Source organism: Nematostella vectensis, chromosome 7 (assembly GCF_932526225.1).
Source record: "Nematostella vectensis chromosome 7, jaNemVect1.1, whole genome shotgun sequence".
Taxonomy (NCBI): domain Eukaryota; kingdom Metazoa; phylum Cnidaria; class Anthozoa; order Actiniaria; family Edwardsiidae; genus Nematostella; species Nematostella vectensis.
The window spans coordinates 3385659-3413045 of record NC_064040.1 but is presented as its reverse complement, the minus strand read 5'-3'; the positions used below and the strand labels follow the sequence as shown (position 1 = coordinate 3413045).

The 27387-nt window shown below is 38.4% G+C and overlaps 3 protein-coding genes across 3 annotated transcripts; 2 read left to right on the top strand and 1 right to left on the bottom strand.

The window, feature by feature from the left end:
• Window positions 1-396: 396 nt before the first annotated feature.
• On the bottom strand, window positions 397-24392 carry LOC5514901. Its single transcript, XM_048730178.1, has 16 exons — window positions 24207-24392; window positions 23892-23912; window positions 16254-16346; window positions 15583-15704; window positions 15039-15105; window positions 14848-14949; window positions 14519-14567; window positions 14362-14418; window positions 13683-13855; window positions 12213-12329; window positions 11746-11812; window positions 10837-10898; window positions 10643-10754; window positions 10236-10355; window positions 9849-10005; window positions 397-3108 (listed from the first exon to the last, which is right to left on the bottom strand). The coding sequence occupies exons 1-16, from the start codon at window positions 24254-24256 to the stop codon at window positions 1073-1075; spliced, it is 3405 nt and encodes a 1134-aa protein (XP_048586135.1). The 5' UTR covers window positions 24257-24392; the 3' UTR covers window positions 397-1072.
• LOC5514944 (apocarotenoid-15,15'-oxygenase) lies at window positions 3082-9158 on the top strand. Its single transcript, XM_001635056.3, has 7 exons — window positions 3082-3762; window positions 4822-5081; window positions 6509-6646; window positions 6769-6985; window positions 7255-7382; window positions 7875-8186; window positions 8490-9158. Exons 1-7 carry the CDS (start codon window positions 3567-3569, stop codon window positions 8790-8792), a joined length of 1554 nt encoding a protein of 517 aa, XP_001635106.2. The 5' UTR covers window positions 3082-3566; the 3' UTR covers window positions 8793-9158.
• A 222-nt stretch (window positions 24393-24614) lies between the features above and the next one.
• Window positions 24615-27373, top strand: LOC5514942 (speedy protein 1-A). The gene is made up of 6 exons (XM_001635055.3): window positions 24615-24980; window positions 25219-25277; window positions 25412-25497; window positions 25645-25816; window positions 26115-26379; window positions 27096-27373. The coding sequence occupies exons 1-6, from the start codon at window positions 24638-24640 to the stop codon at window positions 27158-27160; spliced, it is 990 nt and encodes a 329-aa protein (XP_001635105.3). The 5' UTR covers window positions 24615-24637; the 3' UTR covers window positions 27161-27373.
• The last annotated feature ends 14 nt before the right edge of the window (window positions 27374-27387 follow it).

The window sequence follows — 27387 nt, the reverse complement described above, 5'->3', positions numbered from 1 at the left end:
GGGAGTTGCTTGAGTGTCTTTGCAGGAGATCCTAATTCCCAGCATCGCCCTCTTTCTTGGCCCTGCCTGGGGAGTTGCTTGAGTGTCTTTGCAGGAGATCCCAAAGGAATCCTTGAGCATGTGGATAGGGTAACTGATGGCCAAATCACTTAATGACACTAGGAATCTACACATCCATATTAATCAGTGTTGTAGCACCTGTAGGGGCCATGCCCAACAGTATTCTCTACAGTTATAATGAAATGGCAATGGCCAGTAGGAGCTTGTCTGAGCCACCCCCCCCCCCCCTTTCTCACCTTCCTTGATGTCCTTTGTCTCCCCACCTCCCCACCCCCAGGTTTTTGTCTGCTATAGCCCTGGCAATAATTGTTTAAAATCATAACCCTGCCAATAAGATCATGTTTAAAATAAAACCTTTATTTCACTTAACAACTGTACATATTTTATGTGATAGCATTGATTTCAGCTTTTAAAAGATTGTATTAAAAATAGTGTTATCCGTAAGCCCTTCTAAAATTATTATGAAAAGATATATATAGTTGACTTAATCTCTCAGATATAACAGTATATCCTTTTGTAAGGATATACATTATTTAAATAAATAGGACAGCATAGCCCCATCGTGAGTGTTTTTCAAACATTTTGTTAAAGAGAATGCTACACTCTGGTAATGTCTGTGGGCGATGCATCCCTCTATAACTACCCTACAGTAGCTACACACCTAATTTAAGACTTACTTTTAACTTGAAGATGGTAAAACTGGTGATATGGTCAAAACACAACTGTACAAATATATGAAGATGAGTTATTAAAAAAGAAGAACATTGTTTACTACATGGCAAAAACATGTTTACTAATGTTGCTTTAAATTGTAATTTAAATTTAAAAGCTTTTTTCTGTAGTTAGCCAAAAAAAAGTTTGCTATGTCTGTAAACTGGAGTTTGTGGAACTGCTATATTTTTAACAACATTGTAATACATGGGTATGCCAAAGATATCCTTACCTAATGCATATGTAAAAAAGCAATAAAAATATTGCAAAAACATTATTTGATTATCATCACTTTAAAATGTTATGTTATCAGAGGGGTAGTGTCACTTGTTGATGGTGTCAGACTAACGGTATCTGCATCATCATCGACTGTTACAGCAGCTTCACCAACACTATCAGAAATAACTATGACATCTGTTGCTCCCATGTCATCTAGCCTATTGGCATCGGCACCCATTGGTTCAATTGCATTCTGTAACTGCCCGGCAGCTAGTTCTTGTAGGGTTGTTAAGGCCTCTGGGGGGCTCTCAGAAGCCTCATGGTGGGAGTACGGAGGAGGATGTAGAGGGGGGCTCTCTGTACTGCATGCTGACCCAGACACCTGATACGGAGGGGGAGGAGATGCAGGAGACCCATTGTTACCAAGAAGGACCCTGTCAATATTCTCCATCCTACGCCTTCTCCGTCTTCGCCTCACCCTTGCACGTGCTCTTCTCTTTTTCCGAAGTCTGTCCACAATAAATGCAACTACAACAATAGCAACAGCTGAAGCAGTAATGGAGATTAAGATGATCACATAATTACGAAGTTTACTGGTTTTGGGTGCAATCACATGGCCCACACAGTTATCCTCATCAGAGTGATCACCGCAATCATCTGTACCATCACACTTCCATTGACATTGGATGTAATTGTCATTATCACATTTAAACAAGAGTTCATTTGCCGACTCTGAGCATTTGTCCAAATGATTACTTGGATCTACTGTAGTGTAGGTGGCAAGGAACCCATCATTTGTAGCTTTCCAATGCAACTTCACAAACATAAACTTTCCAGTAGAACGGACATCACGAATCACTTTCTTGCTATTGCAATACCGTGTTATGACTTTGGAATTCTCATCAATGCCATCATAAAACTCCACATAGTTCTCCTCACAATTAGAATCCTCTAAAGTTCCCACATCAAATTCATTAAAAATGACAGACACTATCTCTCCATTCTCAGCTTGGATCTTCCATGTGCATTCCTGAGCCTCGCCTTTCAAGTATGACAGATCAGGGGAGGAGAAACTCCCCATACTTCCTCGTAAAATTCCACCACAATGTGGAACAGCCTCGTAAAATGCTAGAAAACCAGTGGAAATTGTTGGCTTGAATGACTTGAATTCAACCAAAAGTTTATTTCCTGTTGATTGCACTTCACTTTTAGGCTTTCGGTCAGCACAAAAATGTCCCATTGGTCTTGATGTACCATTAAAACCATCCCGCATTTTGATAAAATCCAGATTACACTCTGAGGTGGGCTCCAGGGCAAAGACCAGGAAATACAGCTTCACAACCATATTATCTGGCACTTGTATTCTCCAGATACACTCTTTACCTGCGGGATAGGGGTTAGGGTAGTTTGGGCTGCGGATTTCTCCTTTGATCCCAGTCAAAAAATCTCCACATGGCTGCTTCCTAAACACTGCCAAGAAAGACCCTGGAAACCCTTGTAAACTTGCAGGATCGGAGTGAAACACCACTCTAATGGCGTTACCATTTGAGACTATAGTACCAGAGGGGTAGCGCTTGGCACTGTTACAAAACTTCCCAAGGATCTTGTTACCTTCAACACCGTCCAACACTTCGACATAATCTCTGTCACATAATGTACTAGAACTTCCTTTCCTGACTTTGAATGTGAGAAATGTCAGTAAAATTTTCTCATAATGTGGCATTATTATGGTCCAGCTACACTGAGCCGAGTTTGGGTATGGTTCGGGGAAGCCAGGACTGGTGATTTCACCAGACGCGTCTTGTATTGTGTACGTACATTCACCACCTCCTAGGGGAAGTCTTTGAGAAGAAGTCACACGAAGTGTGAGACAAATATAAAATAGAAGTAATAAAACCCTTTGCAAAGCAATAATCCGTGGCAAACGATTAAAAAGGAATGTTCGGAAGATAGTTCGGCCTATGTAGGAAGCCATATTGGATGGCAAAAGAGCAAGGTTTCGAATGTCAGTCTTGTGGTCCGCAGCAAATGCTCCACTCACCACGAAACAGTTCCTTGCACTAGCTTTCTCCGGGAAGTTCTTGTTTTTTTTTGCCACGAAAACAAGCCTAGAGACGGCTTAAAATGTTAGTGATGACTTTGTTAAGTTTTGGCCACTAATGGTGGATCAAGGACATGTTAATTGATGACTTAAAAGTTGTTCTCGAGCGTGTTTTGGCGCAATGCAATAGCAACAGTGTTGTAATCATATCAGATTCATGAATAGGCAGGCGATTATGCAAATTGTGCTACGTCACGGCACGCCCTGGGAACGAGACCAAACTTTTATAAATGAAGAACAAAAAAGAATAAATAAAGTAGAGGATATACAAAACTCCATGACAATTTTTACATAGGGACGTAGCTATTAATACTGGCTAATACCATCTACCTAGAAATCAGAATCGACTATTTTTTTTTGCAATTTCTTGGGTTGCCTGTGGTGATCTTGGCAAACCGGAAGTAACGATACACTTCTGTAGCTGACCTCTGCCATCGAGGGCTCACATTTTCGCGGTAGATAACAAATAAACGAAATGGACGACCTGTCTCCGGATATAAACCGGCCTTTGGATCTGAAACAGTGTAGCGAAGGTTGGAAATCCCAGAAAGAGTACAGTTACTGGGTGCCAGGAGCAGATATCGTAGGTCGAATCCCTGATGATCTGTTTGGAACATTCTTCAGAAATGGACCCGGTGTTAACGAGGTCTACGGGATAAAGCTCAAACATCGTAGGTTTTGTTATCTTAAAATACTCCTGTTATATGTAATGTAATTAATCTAAGTCAACGCAGGCCTTTAATTTTGAGATATGGTTCTGAATAGAGGGTTTCTTTCTATCTTGAAAATTTCGTGATAGCACGATCTTCGGAAGGCGTGATTCACAGCACGTTTTCCTTTCATGGTCAGAAGTCTTTTTCTTCCACCCAGCAGTGGGTTTGCTTCTGAAATCAATTCAAATATGAACATTATATTTGTGTCTTTTGTATCTAGTGCGTAGTATTATGTCAATGACTGCCTTAGAATTTTTTTTCTTTGTGTAGAGTTCTATGTGGAATCCATTTTTGTTGTGTTTTTTTTTCTTCTTCTTATAACCCTTGCCACCCCCATGCAAACTCCCCAACTGCACAGATTTTGAGCACTTGTCAAAGGTTAAATTATCTGCAAATTAATTCCCCAAATTGAGTTTTGGAAGGGGGGTTAAAGAAGGCTGGATGTAGACAGTGGTGGGGGGGAGGGGTGGTGGTGGTGGGGGGAGGGGTGGGTGGGTTGGTTGGTTGTAATCAACCACTTTCTAACAAGTAGAAGCTCTTTACACATTATTTATGGCCTTGTAAAGAAAAGACAAATATTTGAAAACTTGTCTTCATACATACATATGAAGTCTGAATTACTTTATCAATGAAATGTGTTTTGCTATGGTTTAACACTAGCAAGGTCACAAAGATAAATTTTTCAGAAAGTTGTCTTACCCTGTATCACTCTGAAACAAGCCTATATATATATACTTATAAAGAAGGCCAATCACGCTATTTTACACTCCCACTCAATGACTCAAAGAACCCATTTCAATTGGCTAATTCAAGCAACTAACTGAGAAACTTTCAATCAAATATCATTAAGAAATTACCAGACATCAAGCTTGGATGGTTATTTTGCAAATAAACCACTCATGTATTTTCAATTGTAAACAATAACAGGGAAGTGGTTGATCAACATTCTTTTAAAAGGTTCCCACTGGGAGCTTTGGTAGTGTTCCACAAACTGTAACAATATTGTTATTCGTTTAGCCATTGATGGTGATGGTATGGTTTGTGCTGTTACATTTCAAAATGGGAGGGTACATTTCAAGTCCAAGTTTGTTGAGTCCAAGCATCACCGTGAAGAAAGAGAGCAAAGAAAGTTATTGTATGTTGGACAAATGGGGACTAAATCAACCAGCATACTAAGAAGCAGTGCATCTCTGCTCACAAGCTTTCTACAGGGAAAATTTCCTCGCATCAAATTCAGGAACCCCTCAAACACAAACTCCTTTTACTGGGGAGGCAAGGTAAACATCACTACTAAAACTTTAAATGTTTTAACTGACTACAGATATAGACAGAATAGTTACTAAAGATCAGTTTGAAAAAGGGTGGTTGATGAGATTGACAGCTGAAGGTGTTAATTGAATTATATATTATGTGTCCTTTTTTACTATATTTGCGAGTTTTTCTTTTGCTTTTGATAATAATAAGATTTTTTTAGCAATATCCGATCACAATGATAAAACGAAGAATCTAGCGGGAGTTTTGCGTTTGTGTTATGGAATTTCGGAAAAAAAACTTCCGCTTGTTTCTTTCTTATTAACTCTTCTACACACATGGTAAGTTATATCGCAAAGCCATTTTTCTTTTTGGAGCAAAATGTGTTTGACCTTTCCTGTATAGAAAATAATTTTGTAAACCTGCCAAATTATTTCATCGCTCAACCGGACAGGGCTTCAAAACTCTTTACTTGGTTACCTCAATGCCCCTAACAGTAACTGCAAATTTTGGCTCAAATTCTTTATTTAGTTTGAATCCCCATAATTCAATTATTTTGCCGACTAAGCATGCATTTTGCACAAAATTCTACTAAAACTCCAGCAAAACTATGTGCTAGTATCACCTCCAGTGTATTTTCTTTAAATACCACTGACTTTTGCTCTAAAAGTTGCTCCTAGCCCTCCCCATAAGGGAAATTCTGTGTGCAAACTTATTCAAATTAGGGATGCATGATATATGAGCCCTAATTAATTTGACCTTTTGAACAGCATGTTACCAAATAATTTCTGTGCAAAATTAAACAAATACAATACCCTTCCAAGTTTTTTTACATTCTTCTTGTCCATTTTGAGTTATTGAGTGTAAAACTCCGTCCACATCCAACTTTTTAATGTAAAGAAAAATAAATAGCGTATAGAAAAAACAGATGGTTGTCCAAAACCACTTAAGTAGGAGTTTTTTTAATTGCACGCCATCATTCTTTGCTGGTGCAAACACCTTAAATCACTTGTTATCTGAAATTCAAGTGGTCCATAATAGTTAGTTTTTTTTTGAAAATCCAGAAGCTATTGATTTTTCCCATCCTGATTAATCAACATGCCTATTGTACGTGTATGAGGATTTTAAGCCATTCAAAACCTTCGAAGGACGTGTCTTCTCATAATTTTAGACTTTTAGGATATGTGCCTGCAAACCCATAGAAACCCAGGTTACCTGCCTGGTTATATGGGGTGCCCTAATAATGTTTAAATAGGACTTTGATGTTGTCTGCTTATAGAGGTTCCACTGTGGCAAATAAAATGTAAATAGTAGAGTTAAGTTACTTGGGTGGATTTTTATAATAACAATGAACATAATAGAAAAAATATATATATATATATTTAATTCTCTACCAGAAACATTTTCTATAATTTCACTACTGCCTACTAGTTTTGTTTTCTTTTACTTGTAGCTGATCACCTGCTATGAGACTGGAATACCACACTGTTTGGATCCATATTCCCTTGAAACACTTGGTCCAGATGATCTGAATGGAGCATTAGAGCTCAAAGCACTGGCTGCACACTTCAGAATTGATGCTGAAAAAGAGGTAGCTATACAGACAAGCAGATGGAAAGGATAGCAAGCCCACTTGAACAGGCAAAAAGACACAAAAAATATTTAGTGAAAGTTCCAGTCTCCCTGATAAAATCTCAATCCTTGTGTTTTTAGCGCATTGTTTGCATCAGTGTTCGACCTGGGTTTAGGAGAGCACCATGCCTGGGGATTTACGAGTTTGACAGGAGGTGGAGATTGTGCCAGAAGCAACTTCATCACATTGAAGGATTGAATTACAGTCATGACTTTATCTTGTTGCCCGATTATTATGTATTCCACATGACACCCTTCGTCACAACTTCCATGCTACTGACGGTCAAGATTTTATCTGGTAGGCATAAACTTGAAGTTAATTTCAAAATGGTGGAGTTTCCCAAAACCTATGGTTTCACCTTAAAAAAAACACTTGTGAATTTGAATTGTAGGGGTTGTCTGGGCTTAAACCTCTGTGCTTGTACATGTGGGAGTATTTTACACTTAAAATTGCAGATTATTTTGGGAAAGACAATCACACCATAATGATAAAAAATAGTAAGCATTTGGTTAAGTAAAAATATATGCAGCGTTGATTGTGTATTAATTGTTCACTCCCAAATAAAGGTTGGAGCTCTCCTGGTGAAGAAATGAAATACTTCCCTGGACTTCCTTCACGGTTTGTCATCATCCCAAGGACCCAGAGTAGATTAAAGTCACAGGGTATCATCCAAGTTGACACTGATCCATGTCATGTAAGTTAAAGGAATGAAGGATTCACTGTTTAGCTTATCGCTATTACACCACAATATCACCAAAATCTTCAGAATAACACTCTGGCCCTCAGCTATACTGATTGAGAGCTTTTCCATTTTCTATGGAATTTTGTGCTGATTGCATAAGTACCGACATTGGCCAATAAATTGCTGTCTTTGCCTGTACTGACAAAGGAAATGTTGAAATAAACACCCTTTTACATGGAGTGCAAACAGCAGCAGAAGGAATTTTGGGGCAGCAATGCTAGACATTTTCATCAACATTGTAGGCACTTTTTGCACACATGATAGACATGAAACACAGCAAGCGTGATAGCTGTAGATTTGTGTCATTTGTGTCTTCAGATTTTCTTGGGCAATATAGAAGGGCATTTACTTGACTTGATCGAACCCCGCAAGTCAAACTCTGGTACCTTCTTTTCTATTTTATAGTACCAACCCTTCACAATCTGTTCCACTATCTGTCTATAGATTTTTCACTTTGGTACTGCCAGCCAAGATGGTGACAAGATAAAGTTCTGTGCAGTTTGCCTTGACACCAAGTTCAACATGAGTTTTGACAATGAAGTCTGGCTGAGTAACACATCTGTGTCCCCTGGCCGTATGTACAACTTCACCATCGACCTGCCCGGTAAAACGTGCACACGAGTCCAGGCAGACACTGCGAGCTGTGAGTTCCCCTTCTCTCATCCTTACAGGCATGGCATGCCAGGAACACGCTATAACTATCTGATGGCCAGTGCCCGTCCTGGGTACAATCTACCATACCGAGACATAGTTAAGGTAACAGCCTCATGTCATAATATTACAATACTTAGTATCTTCTTACTTCTCCTGAATGACTTATTCATTCGAATTGGACATTGGATGGATCATAATAATTTAACTTTATTGTTAAATTTGCAATTTCGCAATTGTTCCAAGAAAAAATATGATAGATAGTATAGCAATGTAAAACCTTGTTGAGCTCTTCCAATAATAATAAGTAGGAACTCTGATGTGGACTACATATTTGTAGGGGATCTAGTTTGCTTTATTTGTACAATTTCAAGTAACAGTTTTTAATTCCTTTTCCTTTTTTTACAGTTTGATGCTGCTGGAAATGGCCGCCAGGTGTGGTACTCACATGGGTGTATTGGTGAGCCAGTGTTTGCCCCACGGCACGGCTACGAGTCTTGTAAGATAGGGGACGAGGATGATGGTTATGTTATTGTTCAACTCTATGTACCAGAAAAAAAGCTGACTGAATTTTGTGTGCTAGATGCCAAAGACCTCAGCAAAGGGCCTTTGGCACGTATAAAACTGAAGCACCATATTCCATATGGGTTTCATGGAACATTTACACCTGAAGTGTTTGTGATGCCACCTGTTCTAAAAGCAAAGCTGTAAGGGTCAGGTTAACTAAACATTATTTTTTAACAGCACATATTTTATTGGGGTCAACAGAAAGTTCACATCTGACCTTTAGAGTCTTCAGGGCATGTCATGTTTGCAAAATTGTAATTTTATCTGTTCTTGTGTGAATTAATTTATTCTATATAATTTAACACAGTAAAGATATATTTTAAAAAGGTTAAATGACAAGAGCATGTTTTTAAATAAATTTAAGTAAATATTATACTGTATGATTGTTCGAGAAAAGGAATATTTGTAATGGTTTATAAATTAGGACTTTAGTTATTTATTTGTTTGTGTTTTTAAATTATGTATAGAATGCTAACTGACAAGAATAAATCTTAACATTGTTTGGTGTAACAATATTGGACTTTTTTATTCTAAATGGTTTCGAAACAGGTGTCCCCTTTGTAATACTATAAATAAATTATATTATGTACTCATGCAATTATTTTCTGATATTTGCTGGGTAAAACCACTGCAGCGGGGATGTCTAACAAATAAACAACCTAAGAATTGGAGCCAAATTGTCATCATAATTACAGTAGTTAATTTATTTGATTTAAAAATAACTATAAATTCTGCACAGTTTATACTGTAGTACAAAGTAACAGAAAAAAAGGAAGCATAGACAGCAATAAACTTCTAGATTGATAAATAGTGCACAAACTATAGTCTGTGTAATATGTACAGTGCAGGCTGTACAACTGGCTGCTTTTGAAAAGTTATATAAAACTTTCCAGGAAAGGTCAATTTTACATTCAATGAAGGGGACCCCTTTATGAGCAAAGTTCTTAGTTATCTGGCAAATGGAATGATATTTATAAAACCATGAATCCTAAAGATTCCCAGTAATACTATATTTTCAGTCAATCCTGGCCAATAAAACATACAATATACAGTTAGCTTACGGTGCAGTTTCCTTTAACCACTGATGTGTCCTTTACAAAAAAATCCATGAGGATCCAAGTATGTTTTTGGTTTTGAACCTCACACTCTCTCTTCTAAGCCATACAATTCTACCTTATGTGTTTCATCCAATAAGTGATCAATCATCTTCATCATCATCATCATCATCACTATTGGACTCTGCAGGAGTAGAACCTTCTTCATCACTACTTTCTTCTTTCTCTCCTCCCTCATCTTTCTCATCTGTGCTGTCTTCCTCATCTTGGGCTTTGCTTTCTTCTGCATCTTCATCATTACCCTGCAAGCACAAACTTATTTAAAGATATTTTTCTGACCACAAACAAAACAATGGTGTGGGGAGGAACACAATGCCCTTGAATCTCTCTCAATCTCCATTAGGCTTTTGCTAAAACCCCACATAAAATCTAGTCACAGTTTGTACAACCTTGTTACGCTTAACCATATTTTTTTTTTTGTTAGATTTGCTTATGGTTGTAGAAACCCCCAGGTAAATCTCTTTGTACTAACCCCTTCCTGCATGGCTTCTGATGACTCGTCCCCTCCTGTATTCTCATCTCCTTCTTCATCCTCCTCCTCTTCTTCCTCCTCTTCAAGGGTTGCTGGCTCCAACTGGCTCATTCGCACTTGCTGTAAAAGCAAACAATAACATTTATGATGGTTTATGATTGAAAATTCAAACAGCCTTTTTACAGGAAAACTTCAAAATAACCATCTACATTTGATGTCTGGAGCACTATTGATGACATTTGGTTGAAAGCCTCTATGTTACTAGCTTGAACTAGCAGATGGAAATGGATTCTTTAGGTGACTAGGTATTACACTAATGCAGAATGATTAGCCTGTCTACAACATAAAGGGGTTCTTTTAGTAGACCACAGAATATTGTAAAGTTATGTTGGATATTGAACTGATACCTGGGCATTTTTCTCTCCATCATTCAGTTCCCGATGCTTGACAACCAGCTTAGAGACAGCAGAGCGTACTCCGCCCACACCCCCACGGGCTCGACGTTTACTCAGTCGTACCCTAAAATATACAGTAGTTGTGATCCATTACATTCTAGAGTTGAAATACTCATTGAACTAAAGAATACAATGTGGAGACCCACCTGGTGACCAACTCATTGTAGAACACTCCCTCACCATCACGGAAAACAAAGAAATAGTTCTCCTGTGAAAAAGAGTAAGTCAACACTTGGATTCCTTTTAGGTTGATGTAGAGTATAAGACATTTGGAGATGTTTTGGTTCATTTGAAGTTTCTCAAAAGTAAGCATATTTCTTAGAAACTTCAGACAGAGTGGAGCAAATCATCCCCAACCTTTCTTTGTATACGAAAGACAGGTTTGAATGTCTTCCCTTATACTAAGAGTATAAGCTAATGCTTACCGTATATAACATGTAATAAGTTAAATACTGGGGGGGATTGCAAAAGGTCTTTTGTCTCTTCCTTAGTGTGTTATTTATTATCACTTGCTCCTGCACTGTGCTCTTGTTACAAACGTGGCCTAAAAGATAGGCTCAAACTATCTTTTAGGGTATAAAATTCTTACCAACTGCTATCTCTTAGGGGGTGTTTTAGGATTTTTAAAGGTTCTGCTATCTTTAAGGGTGTCTCACGCTAAGTGGTGGCCCAATCACTTGAAACCTATTTTACAATAAACCACAAGTCAACTGATCGGTTGATACTTCCGGCTTTATTGTAAGTAACATAACAATACAGGATCCGTCAGCCAATTAAAACTCCAGGCATTGTTCGAGTGTGCTAAATAGGAAACGTCAACCAAATGGCTTGACATTTTACAGGAAAAATCACAGTATCTATCTTTGTTTTTTAATGCTCTTAGAGTTAAAAATTCCTTCAACAACACCCAATGTGCTATCTCTTAGGTGCTATCTCTTAGGTAAGAATTGTTGTTGACCATGCCCTTAGTGCTGTCCCTTAGGGTTAAAATTGATTTTGCTGTTGAGCATCCCCGTCTGTTTTTCTCAAAGTGCCCCCCTGGCTATTGAACTCACCTCATATCCCTTGGTAGACTTGTTTTTGACATTCCAGTTGTACTCTCTAGCCATTTTGTACACATACCTGTAATGAAATGGATGATATTAGTTAACAGACATCAACTGTAACAGCTACTAGCAAGTGAACACAACAAGCCAACAGTATATTTATTTAGGAATTCTTATGGCATTCTTAGCTTCAGCATCTAGGGTTGAAAACTTTTCCTGTTTTATTATTTTTTAGTGAAGAACTTGGGGTTTGCCCAGTGTAGGTAAAATGTATTTTTCTTGTCAATGTGGAGTTTAGATGCAAGTCAGGTATATATTTAGGAGGCAAAATTGTGGGTTTGAAAATGTGTAGATTATAAATTATGTGGCTCTCCTCCCCACATGTTTTCAGCTGAGTAACTGTGATCTCTCCCCTTTTATACCAAATATTATACCAGAATTTAATATTTTCCCCTTCAGGGAAGCATGTCACATACTCCTCTTCATCCTGATAGTCTGCCATCTCCTCATGGTCTCTCTTGCGTTTATTTAACGTCTCTTTGTCCGGTAGAAAGTAGGCAACAAACTGGTCACCACTAGCATCTACCATACCTCTGAATGACAGAATAAACAGCATAAGAGAATAGAAGTATGAGAGAATATACAGCATAAGAGAATAGAAGTATGACAGAATATACATCATTAGAGAATAGAAGTATGACAGAATATACAGCATAATAAAATAGAAGTATGACAGAATATACAGCATAATAAAATAGAAGTATGACAGAATATACAGCATTAGAGAATAGAAGTATGAGAGAATATACAGCATTAGAGAATAGAAGTATGACAGAATATACAGCATAAGAGAATAGAAGTATGACAGAATATACAGCATAATAAAATAGAAGTATGACAGAATATACAGCATAAGAGACTAGCAGTATGACAGAATATACAGCATAAGAGAATAGAAGTATGACAGAATATACAGCATAATAAAATAGAAGTATGACAGAATATACAGCATAAGAGAATAGAAGTATGACAGAATATACGGCATAAGAGAATAGCAGTATGAGAGAATATACAGCATAAGAGAATAGAAGTATGACAGAATATACAGCATAAGAGAATAGAAGTATGACAGAATATACAGCATAAGAGAATAGCAGTATGAGAGAATGTACAAATATAGTAAGGCAGAAAATAATCTACATCTTAGCATTTTATTAGTTCTCTATTAACAGATAGGGCTCATTCACTAGCAAGACATATCTCTGGACAAGAGAATAATGCCCATACATGGTTAGAATGCCTATACATGGTTGTAATGCTTAGTACTCTTAGGCAGTACAGTAGGAAAAAGGGGCATGTGAATGCAAAGATATTAATACGGTACTCTGTAACTCAACCTAATGTGGGTTTGCTTTCTCAAAACCCCAAGTGCCAGGCATAATACCTATGGCTCATGCCATATGAGTGTTAGGGAGGCCAGTGAGCATATTATACCTGGTAACAATAGCACCATTATTGTCAGTAATGATCCCAAATTTCTTAAACCATCATTATCTATATTCAAGCAAACACCTACAAACTATATATTTCTTTGACAACTTTGTGTTTCAAAGCAAAAAAGTATTTAAAACTATGCACAGATTAGAAAATTAATACTGTGTGATAGTGTGCAAAAAATACATTTAACTTTAAAATAATATATAATTTTTTGGTATTTGCTTTAATGCATGTTGAACACTTGGGCTACCAGAGAAATTGCTGCTTTTGTATCCTTATCATTACAAACTGTATGGAACACATGATTAAAGCCAATGCCAATTTCTGCTATAGTCTCCTCTTTTACAAACACTTGGTCTTATAAATATATAATTTTGGGTGAATGAACAATTAATTAAAAAAAACCTTCTAGATATTGTGAAAAAAAAAAAAAGGAAAAGATGACCCACCGGATCATTGCCTGGGACATCTCATCAACCTGAGCAGGGCCCTTGCGATCACGAGGGGCAGGGTCAGTATCAAACACCACATGGGCACATGGGTATCCCCACATTTGAAAATCTGGAAATACAGGAAGGACCTCAACCGGTGTAAGGTTTGGCTTACTGGGATGATGATGAATCTGCAAAACAAAATAAAGACATCTTATTGACCACAGAGTCATAAAGGAACTCATTAACCTGAGCACAAGTGTGAAGATCATAGACCATAAAATTATGGAAAGATTTGAAGCTGCACAAGTAAACAAGGTCAATAAGATTTATATTATACAGTGTTGGTGCAGAGCAGGCCATCCTGGGCCCACCGAGTATGAGTCGAGTCGAGTATGTGCTAAGTATGTAGCTGATCCATAATGTTTGTTATGTGTACTTTTAGTTACATGTATGTCATCTTGCAACTTTTTAAAACTTGTTGCTAGTTCCACAACAGCTTGATATCCTGGTTAAAAGGGCTTACTTTGAGGTGCCAAACTCACACAAACAAAACAAACAAATGATGAACTGACAAAGTCATACTTTCAAATAAAATTACACAGGAACCCCATGATTATCTGGATAACGACTTATTCAATATTGGCTATTATACAGTAAATAAAAGACAGAAATATAGATCAAGGTCATAACTTACAGGTTTCTTGGCAGCTTCAAATGTGTTCTCGATGGCAGCAAGTTGACTGTCTCTATCCTGTTAACAAAATCAAAAGAACATAAAAAAACAGAAACGAACAGGACCAGAATGTGATAACTGCCCCCATAATCTGTTTGAGGATTCTTTTGCTGCATACCTTATATAGGTCTGTTCCTTTAATCTTCTTCTTGATGCTGAAACCCACTCTGCAAAGCACAAAAAAATGTGAATCTTTATTGCTGAGTACAACTAAATTTTTAGTTTTACCATTCACTTCAAGACTATTTACATCATCCATTTGAAAATAAAAAGGTGAATTGTTCTGCCCAAACCAATGTGTTATTCACAGTGTAGGTGTTCCAGCAACCCATTGGCCCATGTCCCTGTAGCACGCATGTGCCCAAGTTTGTACTCAAGCCAGTGAACTTCACATTCTATCTGAGCTACCTCTTAATTGTGCAATATTTATCCACTGTGTTTACTCACTTAGTTTCTGCCATTTCATTGCTTGTCTGTGCACGGTTGTACTCTGTGCTGATGTACTCTGTCTTTCTCAGCCATGATACATTCTTGTTGTGATGTCTTGTTCTGTATAATAATAAGATCTGCTAGCACTGTTTGCTTTCTCCTTATCTTAGCAGGCAACAACAAATGACAAATGTTCCATGACAGCCTACCGTTTCTTGTCTGGCATAACAACGGCATCTTCTTCAAGCAGTTTCTCATCAGCTGGGTCCAAAGTGGCTGGGAAAAGTGTATTTTTTATCATAAGATTGACAAGATATTTTTGTTGATTATAAGCGCATAAATATTGTACATATAGCTGTAAAACTATAGGCAGGTAAATATCTCTATTAAATGAGATCTCTGTCTATGGCAGGTTTAGATTCAAATGAGTTATTTATAAAAGTATACATTAGTTAGATTAGCTTTTTTCAAAGCCAGACTAAGCATAGGGCTAAACTCAAAGTTTTTTTAACATGCATTCATATGCAGAAGGGTGCGCAATTTGTTTATATCTGTCTTGAAAATTTTTAAAAAACTTGAGGGTAATCGTCAAGGTTAAAAGAGGTTGAAACAAGGTACATGTAATTTGTGAAAAAAGTTTTTCAAATGACCACATGGTAAATCCTAAAAGTTCTCATAATCCACAGGACACTAATTATCTTGAAAGAGGCCTTTTGGAGAAATAAAAACAGACCCCAATCCAGCAACACTCACCATTCGGATCCACGGCATACATCTGAGGATCAATAAGGTCAATATTGACTCCAAGGTCAATATCAGTGAGCAACTCATGCTTGTAGTTCTTCTCAAGTGATGTGGGCTTATACTGTACAAATCTAGTAAAATTGTATAGACAATAGTGAATAAGAGAGAATACTGTATTTCATCAAGTGATGTGGGCTTATACTCTACAAATCTAGTAAAATTGTATAGACAAGAGTGAAGTGACGTTAGCTTATACTCTACAAATCTAGTAAAATTGTATAGACAAGAGTGAAGTGACGTTGGCTTATGCTCTACAAATCTAGTAAAATTGTATAGACAAGAGTGAAGTGACGTTGGCTTATACTCTACAAATCTAGTAAAATTGTATAGACAAGAGTGAAGTGACGTTGGCTTATACTCTACAAATCTAGTAAAATTGTATAGACAATAGTAAATAAGAGAGAATACTGTATTTCATCAAGTGATGTGGGCTTATACTCTACAAATCTAGCAAAAACTAATAACAGTGGTGAGCAAAAAAACTTAATTGATGGCAAAAAATTTACTATTTAGCCAAACTCTTTTTTTACTAACTTCAAACAGGGATTTAAAAAGATATATGTTGATAATAATGAGAGGGTGTATGTGGGGAGAAGCTTGACAGTATGCCAATTGCTTACCTATTCCCTTCAAATGGGTAGGAAATAAACTTAGCATCAAATGGTATGTCAGGCAAGTTGTTATTGTACTTTATTCTTGTGACGAAATCCGACCTAGAAAGGATGAGCAAAATGAGAATCCTAACTTTTCACTGCATGTCACTCACTGGCTGTCTGTTTATTGATAAGTGGTGAGAGATTTAGATAAAAAAACGAAAGCCCCATTAATATTACAATATGACAAACATGTTACAATTGCCATCTTGGCAGCTTTAGAAATACTGTACAATCAGAATGTGAGACATGCACTAAGCATGACAAAAAAGTAGATCAGTGGGAATCACTGACAGGCCAAGGCTGTTGTCGGTGGTTTATAAAGGAAGGTATAGGAAAATTTATAATTTTCCAAAAAATCCTGAGTTTTTCCTGCAATGCTGGTGGTGCCACTCGGCACAGCTGTTTTTGCATTTAAATTTGAAACATAGCAAGAAATAGCAGAGTGCGCGGTCAATAGTGTCGTACATTGAAATTCCACAGTTTGCAGTAAAATGGCTTCAAAATGCAAATGGATTCGAGAATCTGTGAGATGAGACACAGTTCAATTAAAAGTTTGTTGACTTTTTTAGATTTTTATCTGGACTTGAAGTAGTTATGTGTGTTCTAATTTTGCTGATGGAGTCCCCAGCCTTGTCAATTATTGCGGGCACTAGAGGCAACGCAAACCTAATGCGGGAGTCCGTCTCGATTTCTCTTGATGAAGTTCCCACAATCCCCTTGGGGTGTATTTGAGAACATGTGCAAGCCCATCCGTCACATTTTGTATCTTTTTTAGTGTACTCATTCCTATTCTACCTAAGCCTTTTTCTTACACGAGGTATATAGCCTACCGTTCTACGTCATCGCAATGCCTAGTTACCAGAATACCTTCTGCAGAATTTTAAACTGTATCATGGCTGCCATCTTGAATTTGAGATTCCAGCTCTTAGATCCATGTTTTTTCTGCAGTCCCAATCCACAATTTAATAACTGCATATTTGACCATAGCTTCAATTTCTACCAAGTTATTGTGTAAAATCATCTCAGCTTGGATTGATTTTGCTGTATTTACACGTGTTCCCATTTGCAACCCGTGTGACCTGGCGAAACACGTGAGGCTCGAGATAAGAATTATGTGCTGACTGCTTTAGACTCATACAGTTTACTTCAAGACGTAATTAAATGTGCTCTGGACACTCATGAATGGACTCGAGGTATTTACCTTGATTGCTTAATCTATTTTGAAGTGGAAGTAGTTTGAAACAATTGTGATGGAAATCGTCTCCTACAAATCGCTTTGTTGATGAATAAATCCTAAAGAATAGGCTACTCACATCGGATACTTGACCGGCTGTGTTTTCTTACTATAAAATACCTCTCATTAAATGATATATCATTTTTACCATGTCGATTTCAATAAAGTACAGAATAGGTGTAACTTGAGACAAGTTCCATTATAGAATATCGAGCAGTTTTCATCAATAAGCCTCAACAATCTTGTACTAGAAAAGTTTAAAGCCTGCTGTTTTGTCTTTGGTATCTATTTAGAGGTAAAAATGTCATGTGTAGTGTAAGATGTGCAAATCTATGGAAATTATTTTGGTGCTTATCATTTTGGTATTTTGGTGCTTCCTTTAGAAGTTTTATTATTTCCCAAAAAAAACCTTTATACCCTCATTGAATGTCATTTTATTTTTACATTTTCAATAAAACCTAGATAAATGTTTGAACTTTGTATGTGTTGTTGATCTCGAAAATATGTACATGCTCTAATTTCAATCAAGTCTGGATATTCTAATAATAATAATTTTATCATTTATATAGCGCAAAATTCATTATCTATATGATCTAATGCGCGTTACAACAACTAAAAATTATATATGTGCTAAAACTAAGCTAAAACTACTAACTATACTATACTAACTATACTAAAATGATATATTATCTAAAAATATGCCAAATTAAATAAATGAGTCTTTAAAAATTTCTTGAAAGTTAAAATACATGTCGCTGCCCTAACGTGTTGTGGTGGTGAGTTCCATACCACTGGGGCCGCAACCTGGAAGGCACGGTCCCAGTGGTTTTGCCTGTCCTAATGCTAGATCTTTCTAAGATATTACTATTTGTTGATCTAAGATTGTAATTCGACTGCCTAGCCTTTATTAGGTTGCTGAGGTAAGCAGGAGCAATGCCATGTAATGCTTTAAATGTAATAAGAGCTATTTTAAAAGTAATCCTAAAGTTAACAGGTAGCCAGTGGAGATCTAACATAACAGGTGTAATATGAGAGTAGCGTGGCGTGTTCGATATTAATCTTGCTGCTGCATTTTGAGCGCGCTAAAGTCTGTTGATTTGTATTGCAGGAAGGCCATATAAAAGCGAATTACAATAGTCTAATCTACTTATCACCAGTGCCTGTACTAGAGTCTTAGCTGCATCTTTGGATAAAAATTTACGTATACATCTAATATTAAAAATAGAATAAAAAGCAGACTGACATGTCTTGGTGATGTGTTGTTCAAATTTAAAATTACAGTCAAACCAGAAACCAAGGTTTCTAGCTTCGCCTACAGGTGGCACAGCAGTCTCGGCTACTAGAAGACTGTTAGTCTGCTGGCGCGTTCCAATGAGCATGAACTCAGTCTTGTCCTCGTTGATCTTGAGCTTGTCCGCGACCATCCACGACCTCACCGCCCTGATGCATCGCTCCATGCAGCGTATGCATGTGCGTGAGGCAGATGGGATTTGATGACCTCAAACAACTTGATTGCATAAATGGAGAAGAGGAGAGGACCGAGGCAGGATCCTTGAGGTACACCAAATGATAAACTGCATCTGTCAGACTGTTGTCCATCAACAACAACACGTTGTGCCCGGTCAGTCAGATATGATGTAAGCCATCTTAGAGCATCGCCAGCAACGCCAAATGATGTGTTAAGACGTTGGAGAAGTATGCAGTGATCGATAGTGTCAAATGCCGCGCTCAAATCTAGCAGCACCAAAAGGGTCACGTGCGTGCTGTTCATGTTGATCAGGATGTCATTTGCATTCTTTAAAAGAGCTGTCTCCGTGCTGTACGATTTCCTATAAGCCGATTGTAGCTCAGGTAGGAGAACATTTTCCGTGATGTGGGCGTAAAGTTGATTAAATACCGCCCTCTCCGTGATCTTGGAAGTAAACTGCAAATTACTGACTGGACGTAGATTGGTATTTCCGGTAGCACCTTTTTTAAGTAAGGGAGTTACAGCGGCTTCCTTCCAGTCAGCAGGGAAATGACCAGTAGACAGAGATGAGTTTACCATATTAGTTATGACAGGGAGAAGAACTTCGAGAGAGTCGTAGGCCAGACAAGTCGGCATAGGATCAAGAATGCACGTTTTCTTCGCTGACCCGCTCATCAAGTCGTTCACATCAGATTAACTCAAGGTGTTAAAATGAGTGTTTGTTCTGTTTTCGCTTGACCGTGGCCTGTCCGGGGGGACGAGCTCCACATCTTATGAGGACAGACTTGTAGCGTCTATGTCAGCTCGGATGGTATTTATCTTGCGTACAAAGTATCTCCCAATATCATTCGCTAGTACGGTCTTATTAGCATGCTCAGGAAAGCGAAGTCCTGTATTCCCACCCAGAAGCTTGCTTGCAGCATCAAAGAGCTTTCTCTGGTCGGAGCTATTCTCAGCGACGAATTGAGTGTAGTACTCGTCTCTCTCTTTGTTCATTGCATTGGTGACGTGATTTCTTTTCTTTTTGAAATCAGCGAGGTCGCTAGGCAGTTTAGACTTCCTCCATTTCCTCTCCGCTTTCCTGCGAGCACGCTTAGCTTGATCGATCTCATCATTGTACCAGGGCACCACTGGGCGAGTAACCCGAGTCCGTGTCTTATTGGGTGCATGTCGGTTTAGTAATTTTGCAAGGGTGTTGTTATACTCTTTTACATATATATCAAGCTCATTCGCAGTTGATGGCGAGTCTTTAGTGCACAAGGGGGATTGCAGCATTTCAGCTTTCAGCTGCTCCAAATCAATAGACTTAACCCTCCGGTAGTTGATGGTATTGATGAGAAGACCAGGTCTAGGTAGACCTAGACGAAATCGTACTACAGCGTGATCATATAAAAAATGATCAACAACTGGTGCGCCGGTGACTAAACTCTCGGACATACGTGTTATAGCGAGATCGAGAATATGCCCATCTTGGTGCGTCGGCTGGTCTACATGTTGCACTAGACCCAAGGCTCTTAGTGTTTCCAAGAATTTTTGGGCGTCAGGATCGTTTGGCTCGTCGACATGTATATTAAAGTCACCGGTTATAAGTAGGTTTTCTTTGCATAACAACAGGCTCTCTAAGTATTCAGGGAGAGGAAGACGCTTGTTGGGACACGATGAGCCTCTGAGTAGGGTGGTCTGTATATAACAATAACCCGCAGGTTATAGGAGGATGACTTCACAAGTAACTCTGAGAACCCAAATGACTCACGCGAACTAATGCCAGACTTAACCGTAGACACGTCAAATGAGTCTCGGTACAGTATTCCAGTACCGCCACCACGTCGGTTTGGCCTTGATTGTAAGACGCAACTATAACCTTGCGGGCACACCTCTGTCTTCACAGCCAAGTCACTTGGCGACAACCAATGTTCCGTTAGAGCCATTAAATCCACGCTGTGATCACATATGTAATCATTGATCACGGTTGTTTTGTTCCTGACCGACCGAGCATTGATGTGGCAGAACACCATCTGCTTATGTGGCTTTATGTTACCAGGAACGCGATTTATTTTGATTAGATTGTTAGTGTCCCGCCAGATGCACTGCTGCTTTACAAACCGTTGAGCTGTTTGCGAGGGAGTAGTTAATGGAATGTGACTCGTGTTAACTCATCCGGTAGTGTGACTCCATTGTCTATTGGTAGTATTCTTTAGGGAGCCGTCATCGTGTCCCAAAGGACCTGGGTTGAGCTTAAACACGAGATCGCCCTCAAGCTGCACGCGGAATGTAGCGGTAGTGTTGGGGTAGTACAAGCATGGCCGGCTACACCTCTTTGCACGTGAGAAGCCAAACATCGCAAACTTCCAGCGTGAAGATGTAAATTCGGTGCCAACCAGGTTGATCCCGAACGAAAAACTGCTCTGAACGCCGAAGAAACCTGTCCCAACTGACCAATTCCGCGCTCCGGCGATTGTCAGAAACAGCAACAGAGTGCTTGTAGACATAAATAAGGCCATAGTGACTCGCAGGCTGAGTAAAATTTTAGAAAAATGCGGAGCTTCAAGAAATACGTCCTCCACGGTCGGAGGCACGCTAACTCTCTATAGCCCTTTCCATTGAGTTCAAAATAAATAAATGTTGTTGTATACTTGGCACTAACATAAATAAAATAATACATTTAAATAAAACTATTTTGTTAATACAATATGACTTTCTTTAGGTGTTAAAATAAGTTTACCCCTTAGTGATAGCACATTGAGGGAAGTGAACTAAAGTAATTTTTAAGAAATAACAATTTTAAAACACATTCTCAGCTTTCCTTAATTTTTTGGGTGCTAACTCTGCTGTGGGGATAGTAAGATTTTTACACTGTAAAAGAAAAGACAATCAGCCCTGTCTACTTTCATTGGTATATATTTATCTGTCCAAAGCGGTCATTCAAATCTTTGTCATACAGTACCGCTCTCGAACATGTGGACATATGTTCGCGAAATTGTTCGCGAACACAGGGTTCGCGAAATTCGTGAACACAGGGTTCGCGAACAGACCGGGACAAACCGTTTAACAAACGGGAACTCGTAACGTGTAACCGAAGACTTACTGATACTCACTTAAAATACATACAGGAGTTCTGCAAGCGATTCAAATAAATTGTTCGTTTAAAAGTCAGCTGAAAGCTATGGTTATCGTTAAAATCAGAAACAACAAATTCAGTTATAGTCTGATATGCCTCAAGTTCAATTATTTGTAGACGATCAAGACAAGACACTTTCAAGTTTGAGAAATAAAGACGATAAAGATGGCGGGTGAAAGCCAAAGCATGCAAAGGATTCGATCGTGGATTTACGAGGGCAGACGCAGGCAAAAAAGTTAGTTTATTCTCAAAAGCTTGCCCCGAAGAGGGAAGGAACGTCAATCGCTTGATATTCTTCGAAGATTGTCGAATGTGTGGCAACTGCTAGCGGAGCCATTTATTTAATAAATACTTGTATTACACACGGGAGAATCAATTTGGGGAAGGAATGCCAATCGCTTGATATTCTTCGATGATTTTAGAATGTGTGAAAACTGCTGGCAAAGAATTTTGAAATTTTATTTGACAAAGACTTGTATTAAACACAGGAGAAGGAAGGCCGATCTCTTGATATCCTTCGAGGATTTTCGAATGGGTGAAAACTGCTAACGAAGAATTTTGAACATCAGAAAGCCATTTCTTTAACAAAGACCTGTATTAGACATGGGAGAATTAGTTTGGGGAAGTGATGCCGATCGCTTGATATTCTTCGATGATTTTCGAATGTTTGAAAACTGCTAGCGAAGAATTTTGAACCGCGGGAAGCCATTTATTTGACAAAGCAAAGACTTGTACTAAACACGGGAGAATAAGTTTGAGGAGGGAATGAATATCAAGCTATCGGCATTCCTTCCCCAAACTAATTCTCCCGTGTCTAATACAAATCTTTGTCAAATAAATGGCTTCCCAGTGTTCAAAAGTATTGGCTAGAAGTTTTCACACAATCGAAAATCTTCGAATAATATCAAGCGATCGGCATTCCCTCCTCAAACTAATTCTCCCATGTTTAGTACAAGTCTTTGCTTTATCAAATAATGGCTTCCCGCTGTTCAAAAGTTTTCGCTAACAGTTTTCACACATTCTAAAATCTTCGAAGAATATCAAGGGATCTGCATTTCTTTCTCAAACTAATTCTCATGTGTTTATTACGTCTTTGTCAAATAAATGGCTTCCCGCTGTTATTAAGTCTTCGCTAGCAGTTAACACACCTTCCAAAATCTTCGAATAATATCAAGCGATCGGCATTCCTTCCTCAAACTAACGTTGTTCGCGAAAGTTTCGCGAACAGTGTCCCTATGTTCGTGAGTGGTACTGTACATGTCACAACACAGTTGCGAAACAAGTTTAGGATTACTTACTTGGTTTAGTCTGAGGTTACGCTGGAGCTACTGTTTTTTAACTTTTCTAAACAATTTCGTGTTATAAAATGGCACACAACTTCAGCTAAATCGCTTTTATCTCGCTCGACTGAAAGCGAATCCGATTGGCACAGTTTTGCCACAATCTGACCAAGAAACGTTAAACAAATTGTGATGCAACTTTCGTTATTTCTGAAAGGAAAACCCCTGTCCTAAGCAGCCATTTCAATCTTCTAGCCCGCATTTTCTAACCTATGGTTACTCTGTTATATACTGTATATAAATTTCACCGTACATTCCTTTATAAACCACTGGCAGTAGCCTTGGGTTGCCTGTGTGGGTATCAGAACATGACAAAAACCTTGAGTTACAAAGTTCATGTCAATCAAAAATAAAGCTCTGGCTAATTGGCAAACTTTCTTAAAACTTTGTCTTGGTAGCTGTGGCAGCGCCACACAAACAAATAAGAGCATACAGTACTTACCTTGTGGTTCTAGCAGCATGTCTGGAAAAGAACAGAGAAATATCAGCGCACATCAAGAATACACGTGACAAGCTCACTATTATACTTATCACAGCACGCATGAACAACAGAAATTCTTAGAATTAATATAGGCGTTACTTACTTTGTTTATAACATAACTATCTTTTAAGAGAGTTACAGTGTAAAATCGATGAAAAATGGTTAACAATTATTTCCTGTCAAGTAAAATGGAGGAGCAAGCATGCTTCCTGCACTGCGCCGCTCTTTTAGTCCCGTTTAAGTCGATATGAGATTTTGTAATGGTTTTCTACTTACTGGTGGTCTTGATCTCGCTTTTGTTTATTTTCCTGTACAGTCGGAGGCATCTTGAGACTCGGTGGGTGATGATTTAGACAGTTAGCGCGTCATTTTGGCTAAAAAGTGATCCATCCAGAGACATTTTGGTTCAGACAACAAACATGGCGGTGTCCACAGGCCCAGTACCTTGCGGGCCAAAAAATTACCACAGGCAACCCCACAAGAAAAGATAGTGATATAGCAACAAAAAAAAATCGAAGAATATGGAGCTGATGGGATAATTCTAGATTTTTCTAGATTGAAACTGTCTCAATAGGGTATTTCGCCTTTAAAAAAACAAAAGTGTAGATGGAAACTATGGAAAAGAACCGGACGCTGATGATTGCGTGAACATTTGCGGAAGTGACGTCATTTCGCGCCCTTTCGTAGTTTCCCGCGGAGAGGGTTTCATGTTGTTGTTTGTATATATTCTTCCTGCTGGCCGGGCAGAAACTATGGGTGGTCAAGTAGCCAGCAAAAACACTTCGAATAACACAAATACTAACACAGAACCAACCGAAAATAACCTCAAAACTTCTTCCTGCTACACTGACTCGATGTTCTCCAGCCATAGGGTTTTTGTCGTCGAAAAGACCTCGAAAAAGGCTGCGTCGGGAGCAAAACGAAAAAGAGGCGAAATTGAAAACGCTGTGGCAGGACCACAGCAAGTTTGTAAAAGACCTAAAATCTGCATGAGTAATAGCAGCAGCAAAGGAGGGGGTTCTTTTATGGTTGCTTTCTTCAAACTTTTAGGTAAGAAACCCATATTCGTTCTTTGTCCTTTTACAAAAACCTCGTCTCAAATCAAGCAGGCACAACAAGCTTGCATTGCACTTGCAGTTTCTTTTAACTTTTTGAAAAAAAAAAGACTTCATTAGTTTAAATAATAAATATATTGAGGAGATATTGCCTGTTGATTTATAGTTCTGTCAATTGATATTGTTTTTATTTGTGTACTTTTTTTAACTGCAACCTTCCTTGTTTCATTCAGATGACGACGTTATCCGTGAATTTCTTTGGATGGACAAATGCGCAAAAATTTCCGATAAGGTGAGAAAAGGGAATCATTTTCGATTATTCCCAGATATACTTTTACTGAGCGACTAAAAATTTAGTATTGCAATGTTTCTTCTTCGAAGAAAACACGAGACGTGTTCCGATGAATGTTTCATTTCGTTGTTTAGTATCTCCTCTCGATGGTCTACGCGTATTTCAGAAGAGCGAATCTACACAGACGAGAATTTAACAGACTCAATTTCTTTCTTGCCTTGTAAGTATTATATGGAAAGTTAAACAAAACATAAATACCCAAGCATTGCAATATCATAAACTTCCAGTCAACACGAAGAAGTAAACAATAACAAAAGTCAAATTACATATATTTTTTAAATGATTTTTTCTTTTAAATTTACCCCAGGTACCTGGCGAACGATATGGAAGAAGATGAGGAAGATGATAAGTATGACATATTTCCCTGGGCACTGGGAAAGCGATGGCGTGAATTGTACCCAGCATTTCTAGTCAGACGAGATGAGCTGTGGAGGAAAATGCGGTACAGGGCTGTTGTCAGTCGACAAACATGTGAAGAGGTATAAACTAGGTTTTCCAGGTGAAACAGAAAAATGCACACATACTTGAAGCCAGAAAATTTCACATCAAATGCAGTCCAAGATAAAAAAAACCAAATATTATCAAATCTGCAAAACTGCCAACACCAAAGCACCTATCTTTTTTTGATAAAGAAATATGGGAAAAATTTTAAAAGTTTGTGAATCACTTTTATAGAATCAGAATAGCCCCTGGCTAGTTAAAACAACTGTATTCTGGTCTTTTAGAATGATTACATTATATTAAGCCTTAATCGCTGACCAAGTCATTTGCCTTAAGGTAATGTCCATTGCCCCAGATCATCCAGTCTGGTGGCGTAGACGGAGGAGCCACCATGGAGGGGCTTGGAGAGATTACACAAAGTCAGAAGAGGACCAGTCAGCTAGCCCTAGGGGGCATAACTCCAGTCCTGTGTTCTGTAGTATGTGTCACGCAGCAAGCAAGAGGGATAATTATGATTCCCCTGTGCAGACCTCTGACTACAGTTCAGGCTCTTCAGAATCTCTTTCAGATGAGAGCCCTCCATCAAGTTTTGACATGAATGGTGAGATGTCTTTACCAAATGAGGTGTAAGGCTATAACTTGAAATTTTGTTTGATGGAAAGTCTGTCATTATATTTGTTATTTTTATTATTGTTTTTTTGTTGTTCATGTTGAAGCAATGCACTGAAAAAGGATTTACAATACTTGATATAACACATTGCTAATACCTGTCAACTCTCACGCATTAGGTGGGTCTCAAGATTTTGGACCCCTTCTCCCGCTCTCCTGCGTTGAGCACAAAATCTCCCGCTTTTAGCGATTTTTATCGCTTCCTAAAAATTATTCTATAGAAAATCGTCATTTTGCCTATTTTCTATTAAAATATTTGTAACAATAATTCCCTTGCGTAGCGAAATTTATCTAACACCCTCGGTTTCTATACGGCACATCTTTGGGGACCCAGGGTGTACTGAGAGTATTAAACGCCAGCAGAGCGCCGCGGCGCGCTTGTCCGCTTCTGGCTCACGCTCGTTACGCTCAGCGCTCGTTTCGGCTCAGTGTGTATAAGGCAAACATCTGCAAGGTTAAACCCACCCCTCCCCCAAAAATAAATATACCCCACCCATCCCCCCAAAAATTATCAAGCCTTGAGCTTTTCGGAGGTTGACAGGTATGCATGGCCCCAGAAGTTGATGACGCATGGCTTAGAAGTTAACCACACCACCAACCTTCTAGTGTCTGTTTAGAATAATATTTTTGTGAACCTTTTTTTTGCAGGTTTGAAGACAGTTTTGTCAGGGGAGGGCAAAAGCAATGGCTTACAATGGATTCATGAGAGCTAGAGTCTGACCATTCAAACAATGCCACCATCACTTGTCATCAATTTTTTTTTTGCATTTTGCAATCTTTTCTCTGTAACAAGGGGGATAAGTAATTTTCATTCTCTCAGGGCATGACTACAATAGTTGTGTCATTCTACAATCTTGGCAATAAACTCTAAATAGGAACATTAGGGTTCCTAGAATCTTTACAATATTAAACTGTCTCTGGCTGTTTTTTGTTTGTTTGT

Bases quoted from the DNA above. Each gene is read 5' to 3' on its own strand.
- LOC5514942 (XM_001635055.3), top strand. From the start codon at position 24,638: ATGTTGTTGTTTGTATATATTCTTCCTGCTGGCCGGGCAGAAACTATG. The intron at 25,278-25,411 runs GTGAGAAAAGGG...TTCGTTGTTTAG, and splicing joins GCGCAAAAATTTCCGATAAG to TATCTCCTCTCGATGGTCTA. The intron at 25,498-25,644 runs GTAAGTATTATA...AATTTACCCCAG, and splicing joins CTCAATTTCTTTCTTGCCTT to GTACCTGGCGAACGATATGG.
- LOC5514901 (XM_048730178.1), bottom strand. From the start codon at position 24,256: ATGCCTCCGACTGTACAGGAAAATAAACAAAAGCGAGATCAAGACCAC. The intron at 14,950-15,038 runs GTAGGCTGTCAT...ATTATTATACAG, and splicing joins GTTATGCCAGACAAGAAACG to AACAAGACATCACAACAAGA. The intron at 14,419-14,518 runs GTATGCAGCAAA...TTTTGTTAACAG, and splicing joins AAGGAACAGACCTATATAAG to GATAGAGACAGTCAACTTGC.
- LOC5514944 (XM_001635056.3), top strand. From the start codon at position 3,567: ATGGACGACCTGTCTCCGGATATAAACCGGCCTTTGGATCTGAAACAG. The intron at 6,647-6,768 runs GTAGCTATACAG...TTGTGTTTTTAG, and splicing joins GAATTGATGCTGAAAAAGAG to CGCATTGTTTGCATCAGTGT. The intron at 8,187-8,489 runs GTAACAGCCTCA...CTTTTTTTACAG, and splicing joins CATACCGAGACATAGTTAAG to TTTGATGCTGCTGGAAATGG.